The 14307-nt window shown below is 23.4% G+C and overlaps 1 protein-coding gene across 2 annotated transcripts in view; it reads left to right on the forward strand.

Annotated features, from left to right (window-relative positions):
• Positions 1-13859, forward strand: part of LOC107066340 (Y+L amino acid transporter 2) — a 32186-nt gene extending 18327 nt beyond the window's left edge. The window contains exons 4-12 of one of the 2 annotated variants that reach the window (XM_089175348.1): positions 548-673; positions 1855-1993; positions 2927-3050; positions 3408-3608; positions 4258-4332; positions 5205-5364; positions 5459-5551; positions 6192-6250; positions 8361-13859. In XM_089175348.1, coding sequence (XP_089031474.1) covers positions 548-673; positions 1855-1993; positions 2927-3050; positions 3408-3608; positions 4258-4332; positions 5205-5364; positions 5459-5551; positions 6192-6250; positions 8361-8363 — 980 coding nt within the window. In that variant the 3' untranslated portion in view covers positions 8364-13859. The remainder of the gene's footprint in view (positions 1-547; positions 674-1854; positions 1994-2926; positions 3051-3407; positions 3609-4257; positions 4333-5204; positions 5365-5458; positions 5552-6191; positions 6251-8360) is intronic. The other variant, XM_015320880.2, reaches the window with a different exon arrangement.
• The last annotated feature ends 448 nt before the right edge of the window (positions 13860-14307 follow it).

A 14307-nucleotide genomic window follows, 5' to 3' on the forward strand; every position in this document is an offset into this window, starting at 1 on the left:
CAGTATATTAATATTTTGGTCTTTTATAGTATATTAATTAGTGTATTAACATATACTATAATATACTGTAATTGTAATATAGTATATTATTAGTATATTATTATATACCGTAATATACTGTAATTATAATATAGTATATTATTAGTATATTAATATTTTGTTCCTTTATAGTATACTAATTAGTGTATTAACATATACTATAATATACTGTAATTATAATATAGTATATTAATTAGTATATTAACATATACTATAATATACTGTAATTGTAATATAGTATATTATTAGTATATTAATATTTTGTTCCTTTATAGTATACTAATTAATGTATTATTATATACTGTAATATACTGTAATTATAATATAGTATATTATCAGTATATTAATATTTTGTTCCTTAATAGTATACTAATTAGTGTATTAACATATACTATAATATACTGTAATTGTGATATAGTATATTATTAGTATATTAATATATACTGTAATATACAGTAATTATATTTTATATTATCAGTAAATGAACATGTTGTTTTTGTTTATTTAGGTATATTGGCGTTTATAAATTGCTGGGACGTTAATTGGGCAACAAAAGTACAAGACATCTTTACATATGCTAAACTTCTCGCACTTTTTATCATAATCTGTACAGGAGCCTATCAACTATTCACCGGTAAGAATTAAGAATCTTACAATTTCACTTTGGAGATAATATTGAATTCACAAAGAAAGAGATTAGAAAAAATAAACGATAAGAAAAATACCAACTTAGCAACATTATTACTATTGTGTAACATAATACGTAATATTTTTTTTTTTCACGTATCTGGCAAACAAACCACCGTGTGTTCCCATTATACTTTCCATCTTTTTTTTACCACATTGCTATAAAATAGGAGAAATCTGATACGTTGCTTTAATGGAAAGAATAAAACAACGTCCTATTTTTTTTTCTTTTTTTTTCTTTTTTTTTTATTTAAATTCCTTTCACAATTTCAACAGGTTAACGATTGTAAATACATTGATTTTTCAATCGATTTACTCTGTTATTTGAAATCGTAGCACAGATAAACGTCTCACGTGTTCAATATTTCTCTATTTTTTTGTTGTTACCTGGTTTATATAGGATTTTATTGAAATCCAGGTAGTAATGAAGATAAAAAAGAATTTATTTTGCTACATTGATCAATCGTATTTCTTCAACCAACGTCATCGAATAAATTCGTTACGGGACAATGCACTTTGATAAATTACCTTTTTTCTTTTTTTTTCTTATCATTCGTTTAACGATTCAACACAATGTGAGAGGATAGGGTTGTATTTTATTAAGACGAGGATAAGAAAATGAGAGCCTTGAAATAGTAAAAAAAAAAAAAGAGAAAAAAAAAAAGAAAAAGGGGTCTTATTTGAACGTCTTTTCAGTATTGTCCACTTGCCGGACGAGACAATTTGTCCAATCAAAAAGGTGGGTTAAATACTAGCGTAGAACCGATTCTATCGTTTATGCGCGTAAAAGGAGGAGTATCACTTAAATTGGACTATTCAATGAAGCGAATTGCTCGGCTCAAATGAAACGGAAACGAATTCGTTTGCTTGCGAAGAATTTACATTGACAAATATCTTTATCTTTTTCGTGAATATTTCATACATACATACATACATACATAAGTACATACATAAATACATTCATACATATCTATGTATATTATCTTAATATTTTTCAACATCAAAAAGATTCGATAATTTGTTAGAAACATTGACACAACGAAAAAAAAAGAAAAAGAAAAAAAAAGAAATTTGTTTAATTAAATTAAATAAAAATAATAAATAATAAATAAAAATTAAAATTTACAGGACACACGGAACACTTTACATTCGATAATACTAAAACGGAGATAACATCAATTGCACTGAGCTTTTATTCAGGATTATTTGCATACAATGGTTGGAATTATTTAAACTTTATCATCGAAGAATTGAAAGATCCGATCAGGTAAGACAAATAATTGTACAGATTTTTTAATGAATCAATATGGACATAAATTTTCTATTAGAATGATCTAATCACAATTCGAATGTCATTATTTTCAAAGAGTTATATAGTATAGTATTCTGTTTGTAATTATACAGTAATCAGCGTTCACATAAATCTACTTGTAAAGATTACATTTTTTAATTTAATGATAAAAGAAGCTTTGTAATATTTGTTTATAATTAATATATCAAGACACACTATTTATTATATACTATTATATAGATACACTATATTAGTATATTAATATTATTATGAGTAATATTTAAAATTAAAATAATATATATATATTAAATATTATAAAAATAATATTATTATATATTAATTAATAATAATAATAATAAATAATAATAATATTAAAATTAAATTAATATTTTATATTATATAATTATTATTATTATATATATATATATATATATATATATATATATATATATATATATATTTTATATAATATATTAATATATTAATAAATATGTAAATATGAGTAATAGATCAATCATAAACGATTAATGTTTAATTGCTATTGACAATTACTATAATATCACGGACCTGCAGTAATTAAAATGGCCGAAGATTCACTAACATAAGGCCATGGCTTTTATTGTCCTCGATACAAGACGTTGCTCTTATCCGACTTAAGATGACGTAAGCTTTTCAAGTGCAAATGCTTTTAAACGATCGATAAATTGCAGATTCTGATGATGAGGTTTCGTTAAACGAGATTAGATTAAGTTATTTTCCTTAGGGGTAGTTGCGGTGGGGAGAGGGGGGAGGGGATGGGGGGAAGGGGGAGGGGAGGGTGCTTGAACGATTATACGATTAATCATGGTCTCGTCTATTATTTTATTAACGTTATATTATTATTATTATTTTTTTTTTTTTTTTTTACAGAAATTTACCAAAAGCTATTGCAATTTCTTGCACCTTGGTTACCATTGTCTACGTTTTAACAAACATGGCGTTTTATACCACGTTGAGTCCTGTCGAAGTTTTGGGCAGTGGTGCTGTTGCTGTTGTAAGTTTTTTTGTTTTGGTTAATTTTTTAAATAATAATTTATTATTATTTTTTTTTAATTTTAATTTTAATTTATCAATAATAATTTAATTTAATTTAATTTAATATTTTTAATTTAATTTCTTTTAAATTATTTACATTTAATTTAATTAAATTTCATTATTCGATTGTTAATTTACTTTTTGACACGTCAATCGAAATGATTGGTTCATAGATAATTTTGTAACAATTTTTTGTTTGTTTGTTTGTTTGTTTATAATCATTTTTTTTTTTTTTTTAGAGAATAGAATAATTGTTTTTTTTTTTTAAATTTAAATTAATTAATTTGCAATTAATTCGTTTGTGTTTATATGACAGACGTTTGCCAATCATTTGTTCGGAGTAATGGCATGGACAATACCAGTGTTCGTAGCATTGTCAACATTTGGTGCAGTTAATGGAATTCTATTGACGTCTTCTCGACTTTTTTATGCTGGTGCATGCGAGGGACAAATGCCAGAAATACTTACGATGATACAAGTTTCGAGATTGACACCAACGCCAGCTGTTATTTGTATGGTACGTTTGTTTGTTTGTTTGTTTGTTTGTTTGTTTGTTCTCTTTTTTGAGAATGAACAAATATAATATAACATTGGACAAAAGACCAAAAAACATTTTTCCTTCTTATTGAAAGTAATTGTTCAAATAAATAAGAGAAATGTTTATCGATAAATTTGTTGTATTGAAGAAAAACAAATCAATATTTACACACACACACACACACACAATAATTAAATTTTATCAAGTAAAATGTTTCTACTTTTTTTTTAGAAAAAAGGGAATTTATTTTATATTTTCGTAAAATAATTTTGCAATTTTATTGTTAACAAAAAAATACAAAAATAAAGAATCAATAATATGATTTATTTTATAAATATTTTTCTAAAATAATTTTGCAATTTTATTGTTAACAAAAAAATACAAAAACGAAGAATCAATAATATGATTTATTTTATAAATATTTATGTAAAACAATTTTGCAATTTTATTGTTCACTAAAAAATACAAAACCAAATCAATGATGTGTGGGTGATTTGCATTTGCCATAAGAATTATCAAAAATTATATAAATCGATGAAAATAATAGGGTTATTAAAATAACATTTAATTATTGTGTGTGTGTGTGTGTGTGTGTTATCTAATTAATTTTTTGATTTATTTATTACAGGCACTATTGTCAATGTTATACTTGTGCTCTTCCGACATCTTTGCATTGATCAACTACGTCGGCTTTGCCACTTGGGTACGTAATCAATTTTCTGATGTAACTTTACCCTTACATTTCGTGTTACAAATAAATCCTTCATTTTCTATTATTATTATTATTTTTTTTTCTTTTTTGTAATTCCCCACGAGTCAATGTAATTGACATTGAGAATAAAAGAATTGTTTTGTTGTTATCTTTACTTTTATATTTATTATTATTATTATTTCTTGTAATATTACTCGTTATATTCTTTCTTATAATAAAAGGTTTGTGTTCGATTGTTTTTATAAATATTTTTTTTTCTTTAACTCTTGTCTTTTTTTTCTGATTTTTTTTCTTTTTCTTTGTATGATTATTTTCTAATTTTTTACATTTATACTGTACTTGATCTCAATGGTTATTTACTTAGGAATTTGAGTAATTAACTATTTTATAATTGCATCATACAATTAGTAATATCTAGGTTATATGTCGGATGGGTTTCATGAACAATTTAATTGTCTGTTTGTCAAGTCAATTATTAATAATCGTGGTAAGATAATTGATAATTTTCTAATTGGCTTGTAACTACAAACTCGAGGTGAACAATTGTTTAAATTTATGATGTAATTACATTGGCGTAACTAATTGAATAATTTTGTAGATTTTTTCTTTTCTTTCCTGTATTAATTTTTTATCGATATACAAACCTTATTATATTTTATTATTTTATTATTTTATTATTTTATTATTTTATTTTTGTTGTCTTTCAATTAAACCAATTCTCTTTTCTTTCTTTTTTTTTTATTAAATTTTCTTTCTTCTATTATTTATTATATTTTTATTTCGTTGTCTTTGAATTAATTAAATTTGTTGTTGTTGTTGTTGTTGTTGTTGTTAATTAATAATTAAATTGTATTTATTTACAGTTAAGCATAGGAGTATCTGTATTATGTCTACCATGGTTAAGATGGGCCCAACCAAATTTGCCAAGACCAATTAAAGTTAATCTTGCATTTCCAATTGTTTACATTATTGCCACACTATTCGTCACGGTTGTTCCAATGTATATTACACCTTTAGAAACAGGTAAGAATAATTATCTTTAATTAATTCATTCATTCATTTATTTTTTCATTGATGTATTTATGAAGGATTTTTTATTTTTTATTTTTTTTTACAGGATATGGTTGTTTGATGATTTCATCATCGGTGCCAGTGTACTTTGGATTTATTTCGTGGAAGAACAAACCGAAATTTTTCGTCAAAGCTGTCGGTAAGTTAATATAATTAATAACAATTCATATTATTAATGAATATTTCAGTATCGAGATCGTACTATTATTATTAATCTTATTAATAATACAATTATTGTTTTAATTGTATATATTTGATATGTATCCATTGTATTGATTTTTATTTAGGTTATTAAATGGTTTTTTTTTTTTTTTAGAATTATTTTAACACATAGTTAATATATATATATATATATATATATAAAATAAAAATTTAATATATTAATATTTATTCTATAATTAAAATAAATATAATAATATTTAATTTAATATATTATTATATATAATATATAATAAATATATTAAATTTTTATTTTTGTATTTATTAAAAAAAATTATTTTACTAAATAACTATTAAATTATTATTTATTAAATTGTATTTTTTTTTTTTATAGAATTATTTTAACACATAGTATGATTTCGATACAATTAAAAAACAAATACATATATATTTCTTAGACATTAAATTATATTATAAATTATTATTATTATTATTAGTATTAATCCTAAATGTAATATATTATGTACATATAGAGTTTGTTTATTGTTTTTTGTTTTTTTTTTCTGTTTTTTCGTTTTGTTTGTTTTTTCCATTTCCTTTTAACCAATTTATTCCCACAGGCGCCGTTACCAAAACTTTGCAGAAGCTGATGGTAGTCGTCGGGCCAAAGATAAATAAGGTTTAGAAACACACTATAACATAATATTACATTCTCTCATATGTCACGCATGTTTTTAGCTTATGCTTATCATTATAGCTTATCAGTTTTTTTTTTTTTTTTTTTTTTTTTTAATTTCTATTTTATTTCAAATAGCACGCATTTACAAATTTGATCTATCTAAAAACACGAATGAATGAAAAGATAAAAAAAAAAAGAAATACACACACACAAAAAATCGTAATTTAATTTCAACATAAATCTCAAACAATATACATATGTGTGTATGTGTGTGTGTGTGTGTGTGTATAATATGGGTGTGTGTTTACATCGTATTATTTTTCTTTTGGTATCCTTTTGTAAAAGAATAATATAAACAAGGTCAAATTAATTAAATCTCTCTCTCTCTCTCATTCTTTGTAAATGTTTTCGTTTTTTTGTTTTGTTATTTTTTTTTGCAATAGAAAAAAGATATGTGTGTTGGTTACACGTTAAAAGTCTATTTAAACGATTTCCAATTTTATTTCAATCGTGTCCTTGTTGTCTATTATATAAATATCAATATATTAATTAATATCTATAAAAGAGAGAAAAAAAAGATGAAAAGAATAATAATAATAATAATAATAAAAAAAAAGCTCGAGTGATGGTAAATTCATTAAAGTTATCAAGGCAACAAACAATACGCTTTGTTTCACCTGAGTTCGCAGAATCGTATCGCATTCGTTAAAGAATACTGTTACAACTTTCTAAATTTCATTTTGTTCTAATATTTCTATTATTTATGATTTAATATTAATATTATATTATTTTCAAAATTAAATATTATTATTTATTTATTTATTTATTTATTTATTTAGTTTTTGTTTTTTTTTTTTTGAATTTTGACACATTTAGAATCAAAGGAAATTTATTTTTGTTTATTTATTTATCTCAAAAAGATTTTTATTTTTTTTTTTATAATTTTGGCACATTTTCGAATGCATTTATTTCTGAAATGGGTTTCCTTATATAATTTTGATATTTACTAAATCAATTTCAAAATTACAGACTTATTTAGAATGAAAGAAAATTTCTTTTTGTTTACTTATCTCAAAAAGATTTTTCTTTTTATTTATTTATTTTTTTCTCTTTTTAACATTTTAACACATTTTGGAATGCATTTATTTTGTAATGGGTTTCCTTATCTAATTTTAATATTCACAAAATAAATTTCAAACTTATTTCAAATCAAAAGAAATTTCAAATGGGTTTCCTTATATAATTTTGATATTTACTAAATCAATTTCAAAATTACAGATTTATTTAGAATGAAAAGAAATTTCAAATGGGTTTTCTTATATAATTTTGATATTTACTAAATCAATTTCAAAATTACAAATTTCTTTAGAATCAAATAAAATTTATTTCTATTCATGTATTACAAAAATATTTTTATTTTTATTTTATTTTTTTTGAAAATTGTAACAGTTTTTTTTATTAAAAGGGTGCGATTATATTAAAACTTTAAGTTTGCATGACTTCGAGACGATCATAATTAAAACACAATATCAACATCACCACAACAACATGGTTAACTCTCTCAGAAGCACTTTTTCTTCTACCTTTCGCACCTTGTGATATATCACATCGATTAATAATTATATAATATAAAATATTATTATTAATATTAAGAATGCTAAACTATATATATTCCTTCTAATAGTCGAAGGCTATATTTATCGATCACTATTGTAAAAAAAATTCACATGCTCTAATGTCTTCTAACGTTATCCTAATAATTGTTATTAAATAATATAAAATAACACAGCCCAACCAACAACAAAAAAAGACAACAAAAAAAAACATTAATAATATAAAATGTTACTTTTGAAAGTTTTAAATTTATTTTTCAATAATTTACAAATATTTCCTAATTCCAAAAGTATCATTAAATTCAAAAGTACAGTTGATATGATAAAAGTATTGCATTAAATATTGTCAATGAAAAATTTATTCAAAAAATATATTTCTAATTTTTCTAATTAACAAATGTGTGTTGGGCAGTGTAAAAATAATTGTAATGAAAAATGAAGATTAATGTAACTAAATTTCTAATTTTTTGTTTTCAATTTTTCTTTTGATTTTGCAGTAGGCACCACTAAATTCCTACAGAAGATAATGGTGGTCGTTGGGAAGTCAAAACCAGCTCAGGTCTAATTGCCTCGCTTTTCGTTACAAAGAAAAAAGAAAAAATAAAAGAAGAAGATGAAGATGAAGATGAAGATGAAGATGAAGATGAAGAAGATGGAACGAAGAGAAGAAAAGAGAAGACACAAGAGAAGAAAGGGGTTAGGAATTAAAAGTGTCCTAGGACAAGAGGCAGCCATATTGAAGTAGGACACTATTCAAATCCAATCCCTTAAATTCTTGTCTTCCTTTCATTTCCTCATCCCATTTAACACATTCATCATTATTCTCATTTTATTTGATTATTTTTAACTCATTTTTTTTTTTTTTACAAGACATAATACACACCCATTTCGCATTTTAAGAAAAACCATCAATATTGTAGGTTAGGTTATAATTATTTTTTATTTTTTAATAACATTCCAACGAATGTTCTTTAACTTTTACTTTTATTGTTATTTTTTATCCGTTTTATTCGACAAGATTTCGATTAGAAAGGAAAAGAATATAAACCTTGGCCTAAAAAAGAAACAAAAAAAAACAAAAAACAAAAAAAAATGCCAGAACAAAATAAACAAAATATATAATTAATAATAATATAATAATAATAATAATAATAACAGATTTCCTGAACGATAAAATTCATTCGATGATAGTTTACGAGTCATGACGACGAAATAATGTTGCGTCTTTCCATCGATTTGAATGTTTCCCTCGTTAACTTTCCCCCACTCCTACTCCGTATGAAAAATAGTAATGGCGGCAAATTCAAATCGATGATTGGCTTGTTACGCGTTGATTCGCGTTATCCGGCGTGAATCAACGTTGCATTATATAGTTTTACGATAAATATTAATATATACTGCCACGGATGTTGAAAACAAAACAAAAATATAAATAAGCGTGTGTTTTAACATTTAATTAATTAATCGATTGATTATTTCATTCATTAATTAATCAATCTTTTATCGTGTATCGTCGATCATTTTTAATCTTCTTGAATTTTTTTTCTTTTTCTATTCCGATAAAAAACAAAAAAGAAATGTATCAGGGATTTTAATTAGGGTATCGAAAATGTCGGATTTATTTTATTTTTTTTTTTATTATTATTATTATTACTTTTTTGTCACGTTCATGTACATATAAATATTATGAAATTATTTTACGTGTATGAGTATATCACTCGCAGTACCATTTTTAACACAGGATAATAATTACTTTTATTTTACATTATATTTATATATTTATTATTATCGATAATTCTCACATAATCAGTTGATATATTTTAGAAGAAAACAAAAAAAAAAAAGAAAAAAAAGAAATAATAATCATGCGTTTTTTGATATATCATACAATATACGTAAACGAGTTGAAAAGTTTTGAGCCTAACCCCCCTCAGGGGTCGGCAACCTGCGGCTCGCGAGCCACATACGGCTCTTTGTGGCTCTTTAGTTAAAAGAGTTTAGTAAAAAAAAAAAAAAAAAAGATGAATGAATAGATTAGTTTTATTTTTTTTTTTATCAAAAAGATAAAAGATTTATTTATATGAGTTATGCTAGTATTATTTATTTTGTTGGCAAGAAAAAAATTTGGTATGGCTCTTGAAATCTTTGAAATTTTGTAAATTGTAATTTTTGGCTCTTCTGATTCAAAAAGTTTGTCGACCCCTGGCCTCTAACCTATAATCAGAAAAAAAAAAGAAAACATTTTTTCGATCGTACAACAAACTTTTATTGTAAAAATAAGATATAAAAAAGGAAGGTGTTTTCGTTCTTTCTTTTTTTTTTTGTTTTTTTTTTATTAATTATTACGGTACAAAACTTTTCAAAATGCTTCCGCAAACAAAACAAAAAAATAATTGGATTTAAATAATATATTATATTAATTTTACGTTTATAAAGAGAACAATTTTACTCGTTAAGTATATATATATATATATATATGTAATTGTATCATATTCACTGTTTCGAAATACTCAACAATTTCATCCTTGAAAAAGAAAAAAAAAATGAAATGAAAAAAAACAAAAGAAAAGAAAAAAATCACTATTTTAAATAATTCATTGAAAAAAAAAAAAAAAGAAAAAAAAAAAGAAACACACAAACACACACACGAAAATATACAAAAATGTAAGAATATTTTTTGTCGAAATGTTTCCTTCGAAGAAAGTTCCTTTCTTCTCTGAGATGAAATTAATCACACGGTGTGTTTGTTAATAGTGTGAGCTTTTGCTAGTAATAATAAACAAAATGAAAAAAAAAAAAAACAAAACAAATAAAAAACATTCATGCTTTTTTACGTATACATGTGTATATGTAAATGAATAATACATGTATACGTATAGGAAAGTTCTGCTCGTTGGAGGAGATACATTGCTTCTTCTTGTTGTAATAATATTGTAATCTAGTAAATTTATTGGAAAAATTCATTTTACAAAAATTAATTTCATCGATCAGAGAGAGAGAGAGAGAGGAAGGAGCTTTTTTTTGTTCGTTCTGATCTTCTTTTTTTTTTTTAATTAATTAATTAATAATTAAGATAATGCGAGCGTTTCTCGATCAATTAGGATTGCACAACTCTTGCCGGATCAACAAACAAACAAACAAACAAATATTCGACAATTTTTTGCGACGAAACACAACATATCCTATTTATAAAATCATCTATACTTTTTCTAGGACCAAATAATTTTACTTTTTTTTTTAATTTTAAGTTTAATTGTTTGTTCTAGAATCTAATAATTTTAATTGTTCTAGGACAGTAAGATAGGGGTCGGCAACCTGCGGCTCGCGAGCCACATGCGGCTCTTTACGGCTCGCGAGCCACATGCGGCTCTTTACGGCTCGCGAGCCACATGCGGCTCTTTACGGCTCGCGAGCCACATGCGGCTCTTTACGGCTCGCGAGCCACATGCGGCTCTTTACGGCTCGCGAGCCACATGCGGCTCTTTACGGCTCGCGAGCCACATGCGGCTCTTTACGGCTCGCGAGCCACATGCGGCTCTTTACGGCTCGCGAGCCACATGCGGCTCTTTACGGCTCGCGAGCCACATGCGGCTCTGCGGCTCTTTAGTTAATGAGGAACCAATAAATAAATAGATTAGTTTTTTTTTTTTATCAAAAAACATTTATTGTTGGCAAGAAAAAATTTGGTGGCTCTTAAAAAACTTTGAAATTTTGTAAATTGTAATTTTTGGCTCTTCCGACTCAAAAGGTTGCCTTAGACCCCTGTTCTAGGACCAAATTTTATTTTGTTTTCTTATTTTTTAATTTTAATTGTTCTAGGATCGAATAATTTTAATTTTTTTTTTTTTAATTTAATTATTCTAGGACCAAATTTTATTTTGTTTTATTTTTTTCTAATTTTCATCTTTTTTTGTATTTTTATTTTTTTATTTTATATATATATATATACAATCCAACCCAACGAGACGTCTATTTTCTAAAGTTGACTTTAAAGTTGACTTTTGTTTAAATTCATTTCTTTTTATTTTTATTTTAGGTTAGGAAAAAATAAATCCTCGGCGATTCGTCCTTTTAACTATTTTTAATTTTATTATTTTTACTGCATAAAACCCAACGATCTATACTTCATAATTAATTAATTACTTTAAATAATAATTCATTTGATTTATTATATTTTTTTTTTGTTTTTACTTGTTACAGTAAATTAAGATCAACGAGATTCATTCATTTATTTTTTAATTGAATTTTTTTTTAATTTTATAATATATTTATATATAACACAATAGCACGAATTATTTTTAATCTAATTAATTTTATAATATATATATGTGTAGATTTTAGAATTATTTATCATATATTTATATTTTATAAAATATTTTCTTATTAGTTTATATGTTTAGGTTAAAAATATCTCTCCTGTTTTTTTTTTATATTTTTTATTCTTGATATTATATAAAAATATTTAAACAAACAATTAACATAAAAAAAAAAGAAAAAAAAACACAGGTTGTGATTGAGAATAGTTAGTTTGAAAATAATTATTTATAATTATTATTATTATTTTTTTTTTTTTAATTACAAACTTACTCATTTGTCTTTCTCATCAAAGACGTTTTACAATATTCCTATAAAAATATGTTAATTTGTAAGTAATAATATTTTGAATAATGGTTTAAAAAAAAAAAAAAAGATATTTAGAGGACGAATCAAGGATGAATCGCCAATAGGTATTATTGATAATAATTACAAAAAAAAAAAAAAGAAGGAAAAAAAAGATGGCAGAAAAAATATTTAATCATCTTTTAATGATAGTTTTTTTTTTTTTTTTTTTTTTTAAATCTATGTTTCATTTTACGGTGCATCACATCACCAGAATCACCGAGCATTACTAAATAATATCATCAATCATTATCAGAGTGTCTACCATTTTTATTTCTTTTTTTTGTTTTTTTTGTTATTGTTAATCAAACGTTAAGAAAAACATTTTTCTTTCTTACGAAAACAACGATGAAAAAAATAATTGCAATAAAATTTGGAATATCATCGAATCGATAATTTTTTTAGATAGAAATAAAATAATATTCATAAATTATTAATAATAATTTTGTTTAAAATATTAATAATAATTAATATAAAATTGTTCTTTAAATTAATTTTCTTTAAATTAAATTATTCTTTTTTTATTTTTTATTTTTTTTTATTTATTTACATTAAATTAATCTTCTTTTTTTTTCTTTTATTCATTTAAATTAAATTAATTAAATTAATCTTTTTTTCTTCTTTTATTGAATTAAATTAAATTAATCTTTTTCTTTTCTTTTATTTCTTTAAATTAAATAAATCTTTCTTTGTCTTTTATTTATTTAATTTAATAAACAATATTTTTTAAATTTCCTTGATCGTATTAAAAAAAAAATTTACAACTCAAGAAATAATACTTTTTCTAATTTATTCCATTGGTAGACATTCTGACGTACTTGACAATAAAGATCGTCGATTAAACTAATCGGAGAACTAAACGATTTAATAAACAAACATATTAAAAAAAAAAATATGTATATATATATATGTGTGTGTATGTATACGTAAACAATGTGAACATATGTTGGAAACAAAAAGAAAGTGAAGAATTTTTTTCTAATAATTCGATTCCAATTAGTAGAAAAACGTATATCAGAATAAAAATTTAGTTTTATTTATATTATTATTATTATTATTATTATTATTAGATTTTATGATTAATATGATAATTTTTAATATTATGATAATTTTTTAATTTTATTTTGACGATGATAATCTTCGTCATGTTGTGTGTATGACTTGTACAAGAAAATCCTGCAAAGTGTGTCCTGCAGGATACATTTGAGATTAATTATACGATATAAGATAGCTTAGGATCCAATGATGACTATTATTATGATTATTATGATAAGTATGATTATGATAAGAGAGAGAGAGAGAGAGAGAGAGAGAGAGAGAGAGAGAAAAAAATACAACTAAATAAAACAAAGCATACTCATAAGGATAAGCGAACTGTGACAATATATTATATTGTATAAAGAAGATGCATTATTTATTTCACTTTTCTATATACAGGTTGATCCAAAAATTGTTAAATTAATTTTTCAAATGTATTATTATTTTAGGAATGGAATTTGATTTCTTGCAGATCTTAAAAATTATGAACTTAAATAATTTTTCATCAATAATAGTCAATAGTAAAAATATATTTCGTGATTTATGGATAGATATTTTTATTGGTTTTTATTTTTTTTTTATAAATTATTTAGGACTAATTTTTTGGAAAAAAATCAGAAATAACAAAAATTATTTTAGATATGGAATTGTATTTTTGCAGATTTTTAAAATTATCAATTTAAATAATTTGTCAACAATAATAGTCAATAGTAAATGTTTCGTAATTTACAAATTTAAATATACAAA

The sequence above is a fragment of the Polistes dominula genome, unplaced genomic scaffold (assembly GCF_049000335.1).
Source record: "Polistes dominula isolate Pdom_NZ unplaced genomic scaffold, Pdom_raw_medaka contig_82, whole genome shotgun sequence".
NCBI lineage: Eukaryota > Metazoa > Arthropoda > Insecta > Hymenoptera > Vespidae > Polistes > Polistes dominula.